The sequence below is a fragment of the Biomphalaria glabrata genome, chromosome 2 (genome assembly GCF_947242115.1).
Source record: "Biomphalaria glabrata chromosome 2, xgBioGlab47.1, whole genome shotgun sequence".
In the NCBI taxonomy this organism is placed as follows: Eukaryota; Metazoa; Mollusca; class Gastropoda; family Planorbidae; genus Biomphalaria; species Biomphalaria glabrata.
The window spans coordinates 16,794,055-16,817,426 of NC_074712.1; the positions used below are offsets into that span (position 1 = coordinate 16,794,055).

The 23,372-nt window shown below is 37.0% G+C and overlaps 1 protein-coding gene across 2 annotated transcripts in view; it reads right to left on the reverse strand.

The window, feature by feature from the left end:
- LOC106066306 (uncharacterized) overlaps positions 1-23,372 on the reverse strand; it is a 48,983-nt gene that overhangs the window by 4,185 nt on the left and 21,426 nt on the right. The window contains exons 3-5 of one of the 2 annotated variants that reach the window (XM_056019421.1): positions 22,000-22,091; positions 14,182-14,283; positions 3,544-4,622 (exon numbers count right to left, since the gene is read on the reverse strand). In XM_056019421.1, coding sequence (XP_055875396.1) covers positions 3,544-4,622; positions 14,182-14,283; positions 22,000-22,091 — 1,273 coding nt within the window. Of the gene's footprint in view, positions 1-3,543; positions 4,623-6,576; positions 6,706-14,181; positions 14,284-21,999; positions 22,092-23,372 lie in introns of those variants that run through there. The other variant, XM_013225292.2, reaches the window with a different exon arrangement.

Sequence of the window (23,372 nt, forward strand, 5' to 3'; positions counted from 1 at the left end):
GTTCATTTCATAGGTTGAAGCTATAAGACATATTTATATCAAGACTATTGTCATCTCACTGGCCCATGTCGTTGATTACTGTCAACTTACAAGCGCAATTTTAAAGAATACATTTAAGGCTATTGTGTGTGACAGATTGTAGACAGTTAATTGCATTCAGTCATGTGATCTGATAGGTCCTATTATATGTAATTCATGCGAGCCCACCGTTTCTTTTAGTTCTATATATGGTAATTCATAATTTATCGGAACAACAATTCTAGAAACAACTTGCAAATGTTGCGCCTTTAAAAATAGAGCTAACTAATTAGAGATTATGATACTAAAATTTGTACACAGTAATATGTCCTTAGTTTACATTCTGATTTTAATATAATCCTGCGTTGAAATAAAAAAAAGGTACAACAATTATTATATTTATTAGAATATATTATTCATCTATACTCTATCCTTTCGTAAATCTACACCGAATCAGGGGCGTAACTAGGGATTTGGGGGCCCGGGGGGATTGACCTCTTTGGGGGCCCCTTACATTTTGACATTCGACATATGACATGGGATAATGTACGCAAAAATATATACGCCCCAAATCCAATTGGTTCAGTATATCAGTAAACTTAACAAAAAGTAATCATCAAGACTCTTTTAATGAATAATACCTTTATTTATTAGTTAAATAATGCACAAGTGACAAATCTAAAATAATATCGCTTCACGTCGTGCATTCTGTGCAGCAAAGACATCTATAACATCAACTACATCGATACTTTCTAGTATTTGTGACTTCACTGACATTAAAGCCATGATAAGCCTTTCTTGTGTCATTGTGCTCCTGAGATAGCTTTTGATGAACTTGAGCTTTGAGAATGATCTCTCACATGACGTAATGGAAGTGGCCTGAGTTAGCAGCATTCGGAGGAGGTTGAAAAGTTTGAGCACACGTAATTAACATATGAAGCCTGTTTCCTCAATATGTCTATTGGTGATTGTATTACTAGTTTGTTGATGAAAAGTGCTCGTGCATCAATGACATCATTGAAAAAGCGATTTGCCATTTATTTCATCATACAAACAGGAAAAGTAGCACAGTTTGTCATAAGCGGGTCTTCATCTAACAGGTGTCTTGGTTCAAGAAGAAACCCAAAGGTATCCATTTTCTTTCCAACCTTTGAAATCTGCTCTTCATCTCCATATGAAATCTGTCCAGCACTTCTGTCGCAACACGTTTGAATTGCAGTTCTATTGACAGTCCTACTTCCCATCAAGTCTTTTCTTTCTTCTGGTTGTTTTGATTACAGGGAATCCATAGTATTCACTACCTTCTTTTGCTTTTTCGATGGATTGGTTTTTTGTCAGTTTCTCATCATTTTGCAGAAAGCATGAAAGGGTACTAATTTCTTTAGCAGCTTCCCGTATATGCAGTCCAGACTTTTGTAGTTTCTTCTGAACTATATTAATTGGGCGCAAGAACTTTGACCAGAATTCAAGATAGGCAAAAAATTCTTAATTTTCCACTGCATGAAGAAGATTATGTGCTAATATTATATGGTTTTACGTCATTGTTGGTTGTTTATGTTTTGTGCGCAAGAAAAAGGATTCAGAGCATACAAAAGTGGGAAAGATCCATATCTCGTTATGCTCCAGTATAGAAATACTCCGATAAGTGGACTGCCGTATTCACCATCACAACTGCTGACGAGTAGAAGACTCAGGGAATCATTCCAACTGACCCCAAACTATTGAAACCATCGGTAGCTGAAAATGCAGAGACATTACTCAACGAACGACAGATGAAAAGCAAAGTGAAATACAATGCAAAAGCAAGACTAAAGACTAAAGCAAAAGATTATTCTGTCCGTCTAGGTCAAACATGGCAGAAAGCAGTTGTCATAAAAAAACATTCAGCACCCAGATCTTACATCATAAAGACAAACGGAAAAACATACAGAAGAAATCAACGCTTTTTGAATAAGAGTTTCGATGAAGACATCTGTGAGTACTATGATACCGATGGAGACAATGAACTGCAAACTGTTGGAACAAACGAAACAGTTATAGACCAACGTCTAGAGAACTTGTTGTGCCAGTCAAGACAACCAGAAGTGGACGAATTGTTAAAGTTCCTAGTAGACAGGGCCGGCCTTAGGCCACTGCAGCCTATGCGGTGGCGGTGGGCCCCGCGCTTTCATAGGACCCGCGCTAATTCTAAGTGTACATTATTAAATTAAACCATTATAATGTATATAAAATAACAGGGTTTTCGCGACCTCCTGATTTTCCAGGGCCTTCAGGAAATCTCATGAAAGGCAAAATATACGATAAAGTCCTGAACTTTTTTTTGAATTTATTCAAATCTCCTGAAGAATAGACGAAATTGAAATTTTGGGGTGCTATAAATAAAAAGTGGCATTGCGAGCTTTCATTTGATAAAAATTTATTGCAAAGACGAAAGTAGGCCTATTTTCTAATTCAAAAAAAATAATTTTGACATTATGCTTATCCCTACCCAGACTAGGCCCCGTGCGATCCGTTTCGCATAGGGCCCCGCAAATGCTAAGGCCGGACCTACTAGTAGATATCACTCTTAAGAACTTTAAAAGGAAGGGTGAGATAATAACTTCAAAAGGAATGATGTGCTAATATTATATGATATTACGTCATTGTTTGTTGTTTATGTTTTGTGCGAAAGCAAAAGGATTAGATGGAAATAAAAAGAGAGTTTCCATTGGATTGAGGAAAGATGAATAGAGGGGTAATAACTCGAGTGTGAAGTTTAATTCAGAAATTTTAGACGTCAAACCCGAATAATGGACTATTCTAGCATTATTAAGAATAACTTTTGGATTTGTTATACTCGATTCTGTAAATTTTGCTTCAAGGTTAATTAGTGTAGCCATAAAATACTCGCCATTTAGATCTATTATTAGCAAAGGTAACAAAATACCTGGAATTCGCTGTATATCATGCAGTTTTATTCGTGGCAACAAAGTTTAAAATGTAAAACTAACTTTAAAAAAAACTTTGATCTCTGTGGGAAAAAATATTTTTAAAATGTCAACAAAGTCAACGTATTGATAGACCTAGATCTAGGTTTAGTCTTTGTGATAAATTTAATCCATAAATGTTGAAAAAAAAAGACACTCGTAGACACTATTAGTCAATCAAATATATTAATTTATGTATTTACAATAAATTTCGGACACCCGTTTGGGGGCCCCCCCTCCTAGGGGGCCCGGGGGGATTTTAAAATTCTCCCCCCCATCCCCCCCCCCCCCCCTTAGTTACGCCACTGCACCGAATGCACCCAAAAGTTGGCTATTCATGGATTTGCCAGCGCTGAAGATCGGCAATAAAAGGATAAATTAATTATAATATAATGTCTATTATTAGTTTGATTGATATCTAAAAAACTACCACTTGTGTACTATTAATATGGTTCTTGATATTTACAGTTTCACCCGATATTTTGGGTTACCGCGTTAAAAATGCGGTTGACCAATTACGTCTGCTCGAATAGCCTCCCCTTACTGATTAATTACTTACCCGTCCAGGGCTGAGAACAATCCCGGCCTGTGCATAGAGGCAGCCAGCAGGCCATGGGTGAAGGGGAGGGCGCTCCTCCCCATCTTAGCCATCAGGCTGAGGTCAGGGGGGAACATGATCGGTGGCATTAATCCCAGCATGCTCTTCATCAAAGATTGATCACCGCCGTAAGCCATCCCGGCTCCAAATGTCAAAGCTGTGGAAGCCGGGAATGCGCTGGTATCTCCGGGCCTGCTCGCCCTCGAGTCCAAGCCTTGTAGAGATCCCCCTTGGGCGTAAGACAGGGGCGGCGACGACGAAGTCAGCTTTGGGGAAGATGGCTTGACGACCTCGTGGGCGCCCACTAGGGTGTTGGACGACGGGGTGTTTAGAATCAGCTTTGGTGAGTCATAATGGGCGCCGGTAGAGAATCTGGGCCTGTACTGACCAGATCTGGGCAAGCCGAACAAAGAGGAGGAGTCGAACTTTCTGGAATCCAGTAATGAAGAGTAACTCTCTAGGTGTGTGCGGGGCGCCATGGTGGGCGTTAGCTTTCTCTCTTTTCCATTATTGTTATTGTCTTCATTCTCCTGGTCAAAGTTGTTTCTCTCCCCTGTGTTAATCGTCTGCTTCGACTCGTCGTCTGCAGTCTTCCTGGAATAATCTAAAATACTCGACTGCGCCTCGGAACTTAATCCCTCTTCATTGACGTGGCCGGACTGGTCACCAGCAGAGGCGTCTTCCTCTGTCTTATCCACACACACCTCATCCTCTTCATCCTCATCGTTTGTATCTTTCTCCTCCTTACCCCGACATTCTACGAGTTCCTTAGAAGACCTGTACACATCCAGACAAGCGCCCTCGCTGAACTTCCTGTCTCGCCTTGAGCTCTGTTCTTGTGACTCGGCCATGGCTCCGGGAGAAAGATCATTCGGCGACGACGGGGTCGAGTGCCCTTCCACTTCGAGTGGTTTTCCACCGTCATTGTTGTCGCCTTGATATTCGCCATCGTCGACGCCACTGGCTCCGTTGGGGTAGTTGGGCTGGTGAGTAAAACGTTCGCTTTTGCGCCACTTCGCACGACGATTTTGGAACCAGACCTGTACAATGTAAATAAATAAATATATTACAAATAGATAATGTCTCATAATTCATATTATCTTATATTACTTTCGACCTCTCTGTTTCTTGTCTAACACGTGATCGGAAGATGTGAACTCAGGAACGAAGTAAACAGTAAATGGAACTCGATCAAGAAAAATAAATAATAATAAAAAACAACAACAATCGCATACATTTTGTGGTAAATAGTTTGTTTAGGTGCTACAACAGTTCGACTCAATTATGAACAAAGACACACGAGTCTGTATTAAGTAAGTATTGATGATCCAAAACTCAATCATGTACCAGGTGCATTTACAATAGGCTTTCACTATTACCAAAGTCCAAACCTAACTGTACCAGTTCTTGCGATTTATTCAGTAATCTGTACACTCAATCAACTTAAGGAAGATGAAGTTTTTAAATGAGACTCATGAACTATCAGCCTCATCCCGACAAATAAAATTCTTTACTTCTTTTTCCCCCTCTCCAAATGTCTTTTTCTTCTCTAGAACCAATTTATTTGTATAAAAAAATAATTAGTGGAGAAAACTAAGATCAACAGATCAGTCCATTAAAAACAAGGTTACAAAGAAAGTTTGTGTGGAAACACAAACTCCCAATAGGATCCCGAAGTGGTCCAAGAAGGTGAAAAGGCAGCTTTCAATATTTTCAGAATTTCAGAAGCTATGAATTATAAACTATGAACAACTACGACAACAACAACAACAACAACAACAACAACAACAACAACAACAACAACAACAACAACAACAACAACAACAACAACAACAACAACAACAACAACAACAACAACAACAACAACAACAACAACAATAACAACAACAATAACAACAACAACAACAATAACAACAACAACAACAATAACAACAAAGTCATATCGACAATATAAAAAGAAGACACGTGTACTTATCGAAAGTTTTGGCCGCTAGTATTCTATTGTTAGACTGCCTGACGACGTGATATCACAACATACGGAGATTCGAGCATATATTGATCTTAGTATTATTACATTGTTAACATTCATAAGTATTCAATAAACTGATGGTTGAGAGGATATGGTCCAATGTAACCCTGGCTTATTTGATGAGATTGAATTATTATCTAATTGATAGTTTTCTAAAGGGTTAATATCTCATCCAAGACCTTAAGGAACACAATTTTCCCCTTAGATCTTTAAATTGCAAACGTCTGTGGAAAATAACATCGCAAGTGCATACTATGAAACACTGCTTATTAAATGATGTTTTAAATTCTATTTGACTTATATACATACTTAATAAATTCTGTCAGTTTTAAAACAAAAGTAAATATTTTATTTAAAATATATGTAGTTTATATAAGAGAACACACTAAATTTAGTAATACAAATACATTTTATTTTGAAATTAACAAAAACGTTTGCATAAATATTTAAAAAATATAAATGAAAGTGACCTTCCTTGGTAATATAGTCTCTCACATTATGATCCCATTAATAGTGAATAGTTCTAAAAATGATTTATTTTTTATTTTTATGAAAAAAAAACTGCTTCCAAATTTACTTTTAAAATCTAAAGGATTCGCTTTCAGAAAAGAAAAAAAGTAGCCGTTGCATCAGAAGATTAAAAGGTCTAAAATAGTTTCTGTGATCTAAACAGACATACTACTCAGCAGTTATTTTCCTTTAGGGGACCGCTAAAAAAAAAAGAGATACACACTAAACCGTCTAGAGACTTGACTAGAGAAAGATGGTGACTTGACTAGATCAGATTTATTTAAACATAGCTATTTGGTTTCGAATGAGCCCTTCTTTATGAAAGCATCTACATCTTCCTGCATAGACATCCTGAAAGCAGACATTCAGAGTGCAGACATTCAAAGAGCAGACATCCTGAGAACAGACATTCAGAGAGATACCGACCAAGCATCAGTAATGAAGCACCACTGTACCTGACGTGACATTGTAACAGTTTCTGAATTCAATCTGTATCTATATTATGTTTACCGACGGCACAATATATCACAATAAAGTTCTAGACCTCGATATATGAAGTCTAAGTCTGACGTTGTTTTCTATGAATGGCTAGATTTTTAAAGGGCAAGGAAAGATAACCCTCTTATAAGAACCGCTTTCCTCCGACACTTGCTGAGTTGTATTTGATTCCTGCTGGATAGGCTCCCTTGTCTGTTCGCCGATCCTACTTGCAATCTGTCAGCCAAGACAGCCTATCTTCATTAATTAACCATTATCGGCTAATTGAATAAGCCCTTGTTTGCTCGGTAATTAGGTTATTATGGGATTTGCAGACAAGCGCGTTCGGCTTTGTTAATGTCGGGGGGTGTGGGGGGGGCGGGGGGGGGGTAGAGGAAGAAAAGAAGACGAGGCGAAGGGTTTTGGGGGGGGGGGGGGGAAGAAATGAAAATTTCACAATGCAGAAAAAAAAATTTCTATGAAAAAAAATATTTTTTTTGTTTCTTTATGTTGAGAAGTCAGATTTTTCCTCTCAAGATTAATAGTTGGTATCGCCTAAAAAAAAATATCTGACACCAAGTTCTGACCGATCTGTTTCGACACATGATAGCTGAATAATAGCATTAGTTGTTTAATGTGCCAGTTTGGCTTTTGGATAAAAAATGTGCATGTATATTTTGATAATGCTAGGAGAGATTGGACGATCTCTAAAGTTCGGTCTCGTTGCTTTCAATCTGTTAGCAAAACAATGCCGACATGTAGGCTTCATTTTATAAAGCTTATATCAACTCTGTCTGTCTGTCTGGTCAAAAGTTTGTTCACGTTATTTCTCCGACACCCGAACTCGGATCAAGCTGAAATTTTGTACAATTATTTCTTTTACCTGACAACGCAAGAATCAATAAAAAAAAATTAGCCAATTATTTAATTAACTATTGATAATAAATTATTTTGTATGGAATCTCGAAAAAGGGAAAGAAATTGTATTTGTCTGGAGTGGTGATTATAAACCTGAAAAAATAGGACGAGACTATAGAAAAAAATTAACTATACAATCTTCCATATTCAAAAGCTCTCCACTAGCAGAGTGGTTACCTTGTTGGCTTGAGAAGTCAGAGAATGCTAGAGCATCTATACGTGTGTGAAATATGTGTATGCAGATGTGTGTGTGTGTGTTGATTTCGGTGTGACAGTGTATTAGAACATATTTAACGAAGTATCAATCCATTAAAATGGTGTCAGAAGAACGTTGAGATTAGAGTGGGCATGATGGTGGGCTAGTGACAGTGCAAACATGTTTCACTGTGTTTGTCAAGATGGCTGTTTGAATGTCCGACAAAACATGGCCATAAATTGTGTGGCAGCAGACCGCGTAGATGTCAAATCCTGTTTATCACCAGACTTTCAATCTAGTTAATGTTTCTTTTTTTCTTTTTTACCGTAAAACTGCATCATGCATCTATCATTAAGAATATAATTCTATTCTTATTTCGCTCATTTTTTAAAAAATAATTAGAATCTTTGTATGTCATTATTATTAATATTTTATTTGGGTTTAACATAACGGATTTTGGTATTTAAATTAATCGCAGTTATCTTTTCTTTATTTACGTTTTGAGTTGTATGATTCGGCTTATGTTCATCAACCAATAAAAGACAGAAAGAAGAGAAAGAAATATGGAGGGATGTGGTGGCGACAGAATGGAACCTCAATATCAACGTAAGGGAATGAAAAGAGGAAGATAGGAAGAGATCTTGATAGACAAATTAAACAAAGTCAAGAAAGCTATTTTGAGTTCATCACTATTGCCTTCTTCTTCTTCTTCTTCTTCTTCTTTTTCTTCCGTAAGCCGACCGCAATACTACAAAGATGTGAACATTTATGCAGATTGTGCCAAGGAAAAATAGTGTACTGTTTTCTTCTGTTGTCTATTGCCATATATTTAATAAGTATGCATTTGTGGTAAAATAAAACAGATAGTAATGTAATTCTGCAATTATAAAAAAAATGGGGAAAATAATTACTTTTTAAAATACTTAGATTTTTTTTTATATTTCCGTATTCTGTACACCGGATATAGCAAAGAGACCATTAATGAAAATATCCCATTAATGCGTAATGAGTTAGGAAGGCGAATGCGTGTAATATGGATCTACATCTACAAATAAACAGTTCATGTTTCTTCGCTTTAGTCGTAATTCAAAAGTCTATGGCTACTTTAATAACTGACTGTCCAGTGCGACAGTCAAAGTGATTTAGTTCCTATATTGTAACTATAACGAAGATGTAAAGTCATTTCAAACAATGTTTTGGATGTTTAAAGTGCGTGAGTCAGACATAACTAAATGTATCTTTAACGTTTCACTGGGTCTAGCCAAAATAAAGGGAGATCTGTCGGCCAAGTTCAGTTCAGGTCAACGGAATCTAGTTCATAGAAAGATTGAAACTACTGCCAACTAAACATTGTCCATGTGGAACTAAACATTGCCCAGGCAGAACTTAACATTGCCCAAGAAGAACTAGACATTGCCATGGTATAACTAAACGTTACCACAGAAGAAATAAACATTGCCCTAGCAGAAGTAAACATTACCCAAGTAGAGCTCTAAACATTACTCAAGTAGAACTAAATATTGCTCAAGTCTAACGAGACATTAACAGATAGATCTAAACTATTTGGCAAGCAGTGTTTGCCTCAAGGTTGCCACAGAAATGTAAACAGTTTTTTTACACATGGTTTCTAGTAGCTTCGAGTTTCTACACAGATGAGTAAATAATGAAATGGTGATAATTAGAAATAAAAAATGTATTTAGTTACTTTACAAGAACTTTCAATTTTATAACCATAAAAAGAAGAAACTAGTTTGCACCAGGGCTCTTTCAGTTAATAAGTTTCAAGCTTTATATTAAGTCTATTTCTGTAAATCAATTATTTAATTTGAATCATAAAGTGTATTATTGCTTGATATATAGTATGTGTTCAATCTTTTTATGTTTTCCACTTGAAGGATTCAATTATTCTATTTCATAAAGAGAAAGTCTGTTTTTTTTAAAACCTAAACAAGGACCTCTGGCATTTCATTGGAAATAGGGTGATCTGATCGAAGTTCTGAACATACAAAGTCGTATTCACCACACAAAGCTATTGTAACATCTTGATAGTTCTAAACTGTTGCCCATGTAGATATGAACTGTTGCCCAGGTAGATCAAAACTTTTGCCCAAGTATAAAGTGATGCCCAGATTAATGATATTTAACAGTGATACATTTTTTGTTCCAAAATTAGAACTTTGTAAAAATAATTGTTATCAGTGTGAAATCATTTGCCAACTTTAGCGATCTCGTTTCTCCGCCTTCGTGTGCCGGCAATCACGTGATCAGTTCATCCGATGTCGGAGTTGAGAAGTGTTCATTTGAATAGCCCTACGGTCTAGCAGGCACCAAACCGAGGACTGGATCCATATCAGGAGAAGGGGAGCAGCGGAGCCCTACTGTACTTTGAAATGAATGAGTGTGGTTGTGTGCGTCAGATGTGGATGCAGATTGAAGGGGCGTAAAACAACACCTCCTCTCACCCCCCCCCCCCACATAACACCCAAGCATACTCACTACATGCGTTTACCAGAAATGAGATATTAAACATGAGCTCGTATACGCGGTAATTAGAGCCTTTCTAAATGACTGAAATACATATGTTAAGTATAGGCTTTCATTTTACATCTGGCTAAATAATCAATCAGAGCCGGCCTTAGGCATAGGCAAACTAGGCAGCTGCCTAGGACCTCAGGTGGGGCCTCGCAAAGGGCTCATAACAATGCCTGCGGAGACCAAACTAGCGAAACTTGTGCCCCATGTTATTGTTGAAGCACACTAACCTAAACTAGGTGTGAAACAAATAGCGTAATTTTATTTTTTCGCTGTTTAATTTTTTTTTACAATACCTCTATTCAAATCAGAACTTCATGGATCCTGGAACCAGCCATTAACCTGCATGAACAGCTGATCTCCAAAATGGCTCTAACAATTTTACTAGAAATTTAACAATTGATGTATATCGTTGAGAAAAGTAGTAGGCCCTACTAGCTCGTTGGCCACACGTGGAAAACTCTAGTATGAACATTATCATTTTCATGAATTTAAATTTGGCTAGAGATTTAGATCTAGGCCTAGGTACTATCGTGTTCTGGAAAGGACTATCGAGTTCGGGAATTTCCGAATCTAAGGCTTTATTGATTCAAGAGTTTAATAAATTAATGTTCAGGAAAATTGTGCGCAACGTCTTCTAAGTCTAGATTGAAATGTTTATCATTGGAATATTACAAAATATACTAGATCTATACATTCACTTAACCAGGAATCTTTCTCGACGAGAAGGGGAGAGAGTATGGTGCGGGTGGTTGGGTTTCTCTTTAATCTTACATGAACATTTAACATTTAAGAGAAAAACAATCTCTTTATAAGTTGGATAAAGTTGCATAAAGTTGGTATTTTCTTTTTTTTAAAAAGTATTTTTAATGTTTTTCTTGTTTTAATTTTGTATTTTATTTGGGGTCAACAGTTCACTTGCATAGGGCATCCAATTATCAAAAGCCGGCCCTGAACCAATACAGTAATACTAGAAATGAGAAGGAGGAGGAGTTAGAGTGCACTTACCCTCCCTTTAACCCCTGCATTTTATTGGTTAAAGTTTTGAAATATTTAAAACAGAATTATACTCTCAGTTCGACGACCAGTTTCGGGTTTCCTCGTATATTTTGTTTTTTTCAAATAAACTTATTTAGGGAATCGGAGTGACTGGACCACGCCTTATCCCTTTTGACCACTCAAAGGGAATTCCATTTTATATGTTATTCTATATGATCCTTCTTCTCTAAGTGCTTTTAGGGCATAGGACGGGTTGCCTGAATCAGTCAGGAAACCAACAACTTAACAGATAAGTCTCTAGTTAACATGAACGGTTAAAATAACACGTGGATACGCGAAGGACGTAATTATCTTCTTTGGAAGGAATCTCTGTTGTCCATAGAAAAGATAAGACTGAAGATTTTCGTACTAAAAGTTATTCACAGTAATCTGACCATCTGTACACCTGGAGAGAGTGTGACCAACATCTTTACAATACATTGCCCTGTTTAAGGATACCCTCTGCCTGCCTCATTCTTCCCTACTCTTGTAAAGCTCCAGGAATGAAATATCTTAGAGTCTGCACATAAGAGAAACTCCAAACAAATCTTAAGAATAATGTTGCATTCACTCCCCTTGTTTTAAATGTATAAATACGAGGCGTGGTTAAAAACAAACGAACACTTTTTCACATTAAATTAAAACTTAAGAGGGGGTGTTAAGGCGCTTGGCTTCCGAACTGGAAGGTCCCGAGTTCGAATCTCAGTGAAGTCTGGAATTTTTAATCTCGGGACTTTAAGGGCGTCCCTGAGTCCAGCCAATTCAAATGATAACTAGCAATAGTTGGGGAAAAAGTAAAGCGGTTGGTCGTTGTGCTGGCCACATAACACCCTAATTAGTTAACCGTCGGCCATAGAAACAGATGACCTGTCTAGTTTGTGAGACTCTTGTTCTCAAAGTAGAACCTGAACTCTGCTTTCAAGCACTGAAGAAACGTCCTTATGGTTTTGAAGTTTGAATACAAAATAAGAAGGGACGTAACTGGAACAAAAAAAAAAGCAACAGTGGCAGTTCTTTTTGTTTGTTGAAGGGACGTAACCGATAAAAATACTGAATCTCCAGCTCGTCAAAATGAATCAAAGGAAAAAAAAAATTGAATATTTCTTCTTTCATCTCTTACAATGACACGAGAGCCATTGGTGTGACAAGGCGATGACATCTTTGACTTGGGGCGCTAGGACTTTAAGTGTCGCCGCGGGGTGTTCAGAGTCAAAGCTCTAGCCACGGGGCGTGTTTAGATACAGTGATTACGCTAGGGTAAAAAACAAAAAGGTGGTGGGAGTAGATCCATAGTTGGCTCCAAACCTAAAGGGAGGGGGTGTCACGTGGGGTTAGGACCTCGTGGGAGGAGGGGGCACTAAATTTGGAGGGAGCATTTCAAAAGTTAATTACTGCAATCTGTTGGTGCTCGTGGAGACAGCTTTATTTAGCCCAGTGAGTAAATACGTCACAACAAGGGCGCGCTTTGCCCTTTAGAAGTCTTTTGTGTTAGATAGCATTGTATTATCTCCGTGGTGGACATTATAAATAGCCATAAAATAAAATCGAGCCATAACCTTTATCTGATAGTCTTTAATCTGGTTGGAAGATGTAGCCTATATAAATAGCCTATATAAGTGCGTTGTCTTTTCATTTGGTGTTGAAAGGTGTTAGAAGTTAGCGTGATTCCTCTTTTTAAAAATGCTGTCTTTTTTTAAATTTTATCTCTGCACATATGTCAGTGATTCGGGGGAGAAAAAAAAAGGGGGGGGGGTGTCATAAAAGCTTTCTTAAATCCCACTATCATCTCAGTATTCTAAACAAGTGTCTTTTTTTTTTCATGACAAGTATGTAGCAAGTTAACTTGAATCTCATTTTCTAAACGCATATCGTTACAGTGTTCTGTGATGTCCCAGGGAAACGTCCTCGAAGGTTTCATTTAGTTATCTACGTTATCTTCTGTAATCGCCTGACTTTGATCTCTCTTTGACTGTCCAACTTCAATGTCTCTATAATATTCGTCTGATAATCCTTTTATCTATAATTTAACATACACTGTAGCTCCTTTGCGTGCCAGTCTATATGCAGTTCAATATAGACTCATTTCATTGCCAAAATTTAAATGTCTTTTTAACAAATACATTATTTCAATATATATATATATATATAAAGCGAGAGAGAAAGACAGATAGGTCTGTATACATAAAATAGTCTACATTATCTTACTTAAATAAATGTCTATAAATATCCCACCGCATATTTGAAATATAAAATCTATCTATCTATCTATGTATCTATCTATCTATCTATCTATCTATCTATCTATCTATCTATCTATCTATCTATCTATCTATCTATCTATCTATCTATCTATCTATCTATCTATCTATCTATCTATCTATCTATCTATTGTTCTAAAATAATTCCCTGCAGTATCAATATTAAATCTAGAATTCTGAAAATGTTCTCAATGTTACCCGTCTCGAAAATTAGCGACAACCTCTTTACAGCCTGAGGGCCAACTCTTGAAAGACTAGGGATTAACTCTTTACAGAATGGGGACCGACTCTTTACAGACTGGGGACCAATTCTTTACATACTGGTAACAACTCTTTAAAGACCAATTACCAACTCTTTACAGACTGGGTATTAACTTTTTACAGACCGAGGATTAACTCTTTTCAAACTGGTGGTCAACTCTTTACAGATTGGTGATTAACTCTTTACAAATTGGGGATTATCTTTTTACAGACTAGGGACCAAATGGATTTCCAACACGCGTGTCAAGGTTTAGAGTGCAACTGAGTTCGTTGTGCATTTTAAGCATAGCATAGCACCACGTCAGGGCCGGATGTGGCACGTGGGCCGTAGTTGAGGCATCACTGCTCTCGAATGAATTACACCTACATTTCCAACTTACCTGTACTCTAGCTTCGGTCAAGTTGATCCTCATGGCCAGGTCTTCTCTCATGAACACATCCGGGTAGTGAGTCTGGGCAAAGGCTTTTTCCAGCTCCTCCAGCTAGTGAAAGAAACAAAACACACTGTATGAGCAGACGACACACCAAGTGGGGCATTATGAACAGACGACACACCAAGTGGTGCATTATGAATAGACGACACACCAAGTGGAACATCATAAGCAGACAACACACCAAGTGGAACATTAAAAGCTGACGACACAACAAACGGAACATTATAAGCAGACGACACACCAAGTGGAACGTTTTTTTCAGCAGAATAGCAAGAAATCAGCAAAAAAAAACACTTAAAATGTGATTTTTAGTGCTATAAAACAAAAGCACATCAAAATTATCCTATGCCTTTTAAAATGCATATCAGCACTTTTTAAATTGTGTTGACCAGAACTAACGAACTATCCACCCACCCCTAGATGCAAATATCCGATAATGACAACAATTGTTGGTGCAATGTGATTTTAATCCATTCATTTCTCTCTCACAGTTCATCGTTGTATTTGAAGTATGTCCAAGTGTTTCCCCGCCTCTGCCTCTAGTTTATTTTCATGTTTTATACATTAAATGTCATTTCTGTAACTGAGAGATTACATTAGGACACTTTCGTTGTTCTATAATTGATTTGAAATAAACGATTTAGGTGTGTAACTAATGGAGGCGGGACCATAGCACTTAAAATGTTTTCATTGCCCACGGGTCTTTTGACTCCTGGGAGGAATACTGGTAAACGTCCATTCAGTAAATTCAATTACATGTTAATTGACGAAACGGAATTATATTTCCGGGTCAAAGTTCAAACCCCACTGGACCGAGTGTCTCCGAGTAGTCGAAACAACAACACACTCTGGTGCTCTTTCATTCTGTCCTAGCAAACGTTCAAGGACTTGGGTAGAATTTGGTAGAATGGTAGAATTTTAGATTGAAAAAAACAAACAAAGAGGTTCGGACAATGAGATAGAATAGACTTAATATCTTTGTCTTCAATTTCTATTTCTCTCTTTCTCATTCTTTCTTTCTTTCTGTCTCTAGCTTTCTTTCTCGCTCTATTTCTGCCCCTCTCTCTCTTTCTCCATTTCTTTTTCTTTCTTTCTCTCTCTCTATCTCTCTGGTAGTTAGCAGTAACCAATTTAACTTCTTTATATATTATTCTGTATATATTTGTCTTTTTTCAAAGCTTATAACAACTCTGTCTGTCTATCTGTCTTGGTACAACTCTAGTGCACGTTATTTTTCCCACTTCTCTCGGATCAAGTTGAAACTTTGCACAATTCTTCATTGTCGATGACAACACATGAATAGATAAAAGAAAAAAAAAAGGTTACAAAGACAGTTTGTGTGGAAAGACAAACTTAAAATCGGCACCCGAAGTGGTCCACCCAGGCAGGTTTCAATATTTTCTGAAAGAACATCCAAATGAAATTATATCAAAGACAAATGAGAGATTAGAATGGAGAAAGAAGGTTCACAGATCTTGTGTAGTGCCCCAACGGTCCAGCAGATCAAAGGATAGGTGCAAGTGAATGTAAAGTTAGATGTGAACCTGGCCTAACTAGTTTCCTTTTCAGACCTTGTGGTCTATAAGGCAGATGATGTAAAGTTCATCTGTTTTTGTGGCCTACGGTTAACGAGGGTGTCATGTAGCCAGCACAACGACCAACCGCCTTTACTTTTCCCCAACTAATGTCAGGTACCCATTAGAGCTGGGTGAACTCAGAGGCGCCCAAGGATTCCGAAGTTGAAAATCCCAGTCTTCACCAGGATTCGAACCCGGGACCCTCGGTTCGGAAGCCAAGCGCTTTACCGCTCAGCCACCGCCCTCCCCTGATCTAACTGATGTCTTATAATTTTCTGAAAAGGCTCAATCTGTAATATAAAAAATGTTTAGGAACATGTAACTTATAAGATTACTATTCTTTTTAAATTAGGTCTAACTTATAATGCATACTAATTATCTTTTTCTCTGTAAAAAAACTGCTTGCATAACTGATTTAAAAAATTAGATTTTTCGCTTTCAGAAAAAAAAAGTCGCCGTTGCATCAGAACTTTGAATGGTCTAAAATATTGTGATGTCGGATTTTCAATCTCTTTTCTAGTTTACGAGATCTAAACGGGACGGAAGGAGAGACATTTCGCACAAAAACTAATAGCGTCTTTTCCCCTTTTGGGGGCCGCTAAAAGCTATCAGTTCATCAATTAGTCGTAATTAATTAATACCGTTTTATATCGAGAAAATAGGGCCTACTAAGTTAAGCGGAGAAAGGCATGGTGTAAAGAATTATGTCGTTATGGACGTGTTCATATTAATATTCGAGAAAGAGAAACAAAAAAAGGGGGGGGGGGCAGTAATGAGAGAGAGAGAGAAAGAGAGAGAAAGAGAGAGAAAGAGAGAGATATATTCTTAATTTCTTTGTGTTTTAAAACTAAATATAAAAAGTGTACAATTAAAAAACAATTATTTTCTACATTTTATTTTTGAATGTAATAAAAAACAAAACAAAAATCTCATAGCTTTGTAGAAGATATTTCTGTAGAGTCCATATCAAGTACAGTATGTAGTTAAGAAATACAAATTTAATTATTGTTGTTACTCTTTATTGTTTAGTTCTAAAGCCACGGTCTCTCTTTGTTTGGTGCTTAATGAAGGGAGATAATTAAATGAAACAACTGTTTTTCAGATCTGGTCGCCCATTCACCACGCTACAAGTATCCACCGTGTGCAATGTGTGTCCATTCATCATCGATACCCTTCGCCAGGTTTACGACACTGGTACAATTAATATTCGATTCTCCCAGCGGGAAAAACCCGAGTATCGAAATCACGTCTGCCTGAACGCAAAAAAATAAATCTAGGTCAGTGATTTTTAACGAAAAAATGAATATATATATATATATATATATATATATATATATATATATATATATATATATATATATATATATATATATATATATATATGTGTGTATGTGTGTTTGAAAAAGTCATGGAAAGATAACTCATTTATTTCTGCTAGTCGGACTAAAGTTACCCCACGTAACTTTCGCGGCGACAGAGAGCTCGGCATGACTATATGCATGACGCGTAGGACGTAATCGTTTTTTTTTTTTTTGAAGTAACGTCTGTATTATATAAGATAAGAGAGTGCTACAGAAAATCCGATTGGTCTCAATGGCAAACATGACTCTAGTTCACGTCTCTGTTGTCACAACGTGTAGTGTTGCTGTACTCCTAAAGGTTTTCGTTCCTTTTTCAATTTCTATCACTTTTTACTATGGCAGTGAAAATTGAAGTTTCGCCGGAATTGTTTCTTAAAATATTGTTACAGGGATAAAATTTGGTCAACACATTTTTGTTTGTTAAGCTATTTTGTTTCTTTCCATAATTCTCTTCCACACTAACTGCTTGTGGCCTAGGGCAATGCTCAACAGAAAAACAATGAAGGCAATAGTGGGACGATTAGCTACAGATTAGATTTAAACGTGTAAACATATTTGAATGCTTTACAAACTGGAGATGAAATAAAAACAGATACTAATTCGTTAGAGTTGTTTTCTTTTTTACGGTGCAATTAAAATGAATTTCAAGATGCACAATTTTTTTGTTTTGTTTCGTAATGCCTAAATGGAGTGTTACATTTTTTAACGACGAATCACATTAATACCAGTTTGTTAACAAAATTAATCGCGTAATTAAGAATTCGATTTAATTATTTTTTAAAGATGTTAGCTTAGTTTAAAATTTATTTTTCTGCCTTTATATTCTAAAAGTTGACATTTTCATTTTTATTAACGCTCATTAGAGCAAACATCAGAGTTCATTAGTATTATTCTTTGATGGGCCCCCAAATGAGTGCTTTTTTACGTTAAGTATTGAATATTACGCAAAATGCAGGGGCCTCCAAAGAAGTCAAGCCCCTCGGGCCCCCAAATGATGGCCAATTCCTAGCTACGCCTTTGATTGTAGACTTTAGGAATAATATAAAATGAAATTTTGAACAAAAACGATCTCACTACAAAAATACGACTTTTGACTCTGGCAATCTGAAGTCTTCTGAAGTCGCCTGTTCTACCTGAGACCGCTGACGACAATGCCGCTTTTCGTGCATCATTCACAACCAATCGTTAATCTCTTCCCACAGTCACTGTAGAAACATACACACACACTCATCGTTCAACTGCCCCTTAACTGTTGGACCGTTTAGGTCTCAGCGGTTCTCAACCTTTTAGGCTCGGCGACCCCTTTTTACAACCCCCCACTCTGCAACGACCCCGCCCCTCCAGCACACACACACAGCTATAGAAGAATGGACAAAAACAATCCATTTTTCGATAGTCTTAGGCGACCCCTAGGAAATCGTCAATCGACCCCCAAAGGGGTCGCGACTCACAGGTTGAGAACCACTGGTTTAAGACATCAGTAGTGCTCTGTCTACCAGCTCCCCCCGTTCCTGCTTGCTGACATTCTAAGGACCCTCATCCTGTGCACATTTTTAGAGTTGTCTTTCCATCTTTTTCTTCGACCTCTCTTCCCTTTTCCTGATGGCGTTTCCGTGATGGATAGTCTTCGATCCTGTAAACTGGTCCATTTGCAATTAGTCAAATTATTTTAAGTAGTTGGAGGCCATATGTAGAAGACTTTAGAAGACTTTAACAAAAAAATAAAAAGAGTTAAATTAGTTCTAGAATAACAACACGGGGAAGTATTTGTTCATGAAATGTAATTTTATTCTTTTTTTTTTTTCAGATTTAGTATGCATATTTAGAGAAGCTTTTTTTTTTTTTAAAGTTTCTTTAGGAACTATTTAAGTGTGAGCATGTCGGCTGTAGATAGAGACACAGACATTGGAGGGATTAGATACTAGAGAGGATGTCGTAAACCTCCACATGTGTGATCTGGTCTTTAAAAGAGAATGTTGGACACTTGAGTTTGATATGAAGCTCTGGTATTTAAGTCTCAGATTCCTATGCCTGGCACATAAGAATTATAATTTGGTAAACTTGCAGTATAATTGTATCCTTTATGAACTGAACATTAGTTAAATAAGTGAGATTTATTATGTCGTATCGAAAACAAAGTCATCAAACACATATACATTGAAAGAACAGACATTTGTCAATTATAAGAAGAAGACATGGGTTCTAAACCAGCAATTAAAGGCGTAGTATTTTTTGTTCCTTCAAAATAATTTCTACAAAGCTTATATCAAATCACTCTGTCTGTCTGTCTGTCTGGTAAACAGTTTGTACACGTCATTTCTCCGACACCCAATATCGTATTAAGCTGAAAGTTTGCACAATTATTCCTTTCATTTGACAACACTAGAATCAATAAGAAAATTAACAAAATAGTTTATTAAATATTGATAATAAATTATTATGTTTGGCCTATCGAACAAGGGAAAGAAATTGTACTTGATTGAGATCTTGGTATAAGCTGAATTAGTCTCTTTATAGGTCACCGCTTTAATGCTTTAAAAAACGATTACGGTAAAATTCACCCAGATTTCCCTTTCTTTCTCGCCCTCTTCCACTTGGTCTAACTGGTCCAAACAAGTGATAGGATCATAGCACATTGAGACAAGTGATAGGATCATAGCACATTGAGACAAGTGATAGGATCATAGCACATTGAGACAAGTGATAGGATCATAGCACATTGAGACAAGTGATAGGATCATAGCACATTGAGACAAGTGATAGGATCATAGCACATTGAGACAAGTGATAGGATCATAGCACATTGAGACAAGTGATAGGATCATAGCACATTGAGACAAGTGATAGGATCATAGCACATTGAGACAAGTGATAGGATCATAGCACATTGAGACAAGTGATAGGATCATAGCACATTGAGACAAGTGATAGGATCATAGCACATTGAGACAAGTGACAGGATCATAGCACATTGAGACAAGTGCTAGGATCATAGCACATTGAGACAGCTAGAAGCATGAAATATTGCTAAACAAAAATAATTGGTTAAAATGTTATTGAGCGCACAAATTTATTGTTATTGCTCTAGAGTCTAGATCCATTACAAATGTAATGAGATAACTGATCCAAACTAATTAATACAAGTACACTTCGTATAAACTTTGTTTTTGTTACGTGTCTCCCTACAGAGATCGTGTCACTTGTAGGACAGAGACTGTACCCGATGCTAAACAACTCTTCTATTTTAAAAGATGCTAAATAAAAGACTATTTTTATCACACACACACACTCACATACGCTCCTACAGGGTCTAAAAACAGTCATAACTAAAATAGTGGTCTTAAAATAACTTTTACTAATATCATTTTCTGCCTTAACATTTCCCAGCCACTTTCTTAACAACAGGAAAACCCCCTCTTCCTTAAGAGAGGGAGGGGTGAGGAGCTCGTTGGCGAAAGACTCGCCCCCCCCCCCCCCCCAATCAATAATTCACGAAAGTCCACAAAACGTTCGCCCTTCTCCCAGCTATAAAGCCTGATGCTAGCATATTAGTCCGGCAGAGGCAGAGACAACCGGGGCGGCAAGGGCGTCAGGCGGAAATGGTTTTGAAGACTATGTTTTGAATATTTAATGCTCTTCATTCATTCTCCCCCTTTTCAGATTTCTCACCCCTCCCTTTTCTGAGTACTCGCCCCCCCCCAATATTATTCTTTTTTTTTTTAAATAAATTATTCTAAGTTGCATTCACGAATTTGGTTACGGCGCCCTCGTGGTGCTAGAAGAGTGAAGGCGAGGGCGCGAAACTAATGGAGTGGGGGGGGCGATGCTATTAAATGTGTGGAAGCCCCTGACAGCATCACATGATCCTGAGACGAGGGCACATAAAGAACACTGGCCTTATCATTGTTGGAGAGGGAGTAGGTTTTTTTTTTTTTTTTGGTTTCAATTGAAATCGGATATCGAGTAGTCATATTAACATGAGAACATGGCTAGTTGCGGACTTCTGTTAAATAAAATGGAAATTTGGTTAATAGGCCCTAATTATTCCATACGCTAGAACATATTCGTACAAGTGCTCCTTCTTCCCTAGTGCCATTAGAGAATAAAATGGGTTGCCTGAATCAGCCAGTAAAACCAACGACTTAGCAGATTTTAAGTCATTGATTAACATGCATGGCTAGATTGACACGTGAAATTAGTAGAACGTAATTATCTTCCTTTTTTTTGAAGTAACGTCTGTAAAATATAAGATAAGATCAGAAGTGAACTTATGTGGTTAATGGTAAAGGACAAACATTTCAAGCATGACAGACAACTGTATTGCAGTTGGAATTTTTTTCCTTTTTTTTTTCTTTCTTTTAATAAGAGGATGTGGTATGTTCTTAACATTTGAATATCTATCTACCTTTCTAAAAACAAACAAAATAACGAATAAAGACACTTGGTTTGTGGCATTTGATGTGGTAAACATAGACATAAACATTAGAAGTGAGAAACAATATCTGAACAATGTTAACCCCCATTGATGTGAAAACATGGAAGTTAAAGGCTTTGTCTAATGTGTTCCTTGGTAATGTAATCCTCTACTGAATAACAAACAAAATCCATCTATTTTGTTACAATCAAAAGTATTCTTATGACTGGGTGGGGAACGGAACATTAAAACAGTGCCATGTACCTTATTTCGGACACTTCCTGTTAGCAATGATGATAATAAAGAACATGAATGTCAAGGATGACATCACTCACTGGATGACGTCATTCACACATCTGAATCAATGTTAAAGTGTTACATCAAAAAATAAAATACACCAATCAAAACCCACCTGCTGCAAGGTGAATGTGGTTCTGTTTCGCCTCTGCTTTCGTCTGGCGAACGCCTCATCGTGGAGCTCAGCGTGCAGACCGTATCCGGGATCTGAGGAGCAGTATGGGTAATATGAGCAGGCGACAAACTAGAGACACATCGTCATTGGTTTTAATTGTGTTTTTGCTTTTTTTTTTTTTTTCATATTAGCCTCCAAGAAGAAGTTGTGATATAGATTGTTTAAACTGAATACGTGGGTAAATTTTTACATAATTTATATCAACTCACTCTGTCTGTCTGGTAAAAGTTTGAACTTTGAACATGTTTTTTATCTCAGATTTCCTATTCTAGGATCAAGTTAAAATTATAAATAAATATTCATTCAACCTGACAAGATATGAATAAATAAAACGATTAGTTAATTAATTGTTGGTGATTAATTATTTTGTTTGATTACGAAATATGGAGAATTAATATGCTACTTACTGAGAGATCTGGATATGTATATATATATGGATTTAGTCCCCTTATTACATTTTGACACGTTTTTTTTTTCTCCCACTTCCCATTATTTGATCAAGTGAAATTAAAATTTTGTATAATTATAAATTGACGATAACATACATGAATCAATTCAAAAATCAACCAATTAGTTAATAATTTAGTACTAATTAATTAATTTTGTTTTATAATAGCATAAAGGGAGATAAACCAAATAATTTTCAGATAAATGGCAGAACTTAGCGGTTCCGTCCCTTAGATAAGCTTTGTTTTTTTTTTTAAAGTGTTTTTTTTTCTATTGCTTGTTGTTGATCATTAGAGCCCATGTCTCCGCGAGGAAGCAATGCCAATCTTTTTGTCTGTTTAAATGGAGACCGAAATCAAATACCGTCTGGTTTTAATGTGGGAGATTTTAGAAGAGTCCCCGAAGCTTCCAGGACACAGAGTCTGCTGACAACAATGGGGAGGCAATAGTGGGAGGGAGATATTCAAGACTGATCGTTGGGCAGGCCACTTGACTAGGACTAGAAAACAACACATTTTTTTTTTAAATTACCCCAAAGCAGTGATGCCCAACCTAATTCGACCGGCGGGCCATTTTCGTTTCCGACACTCGTATCGCGGGCCACATGACCGAAAAGGTACAAAAAACGAATTTGACCTGAAACAATTTTATTTGAAACATGTGGCTCTCTTAATGGACTCATTTTCTTGCCTCTTTCTGGTCAATATTCCCATTAATCCTCCAATTTCTAGGCGTAGTTTAACAATTTTTTTTTTCGCAGCTCAAAGCAAGAAGGCGTCATATTTGTTTTATAATGCCGTTTATATGTTGTTGTTTTTAAAACAGCCACACTTTCTTGACAAATCAAATAGTTTGGATTATCATCA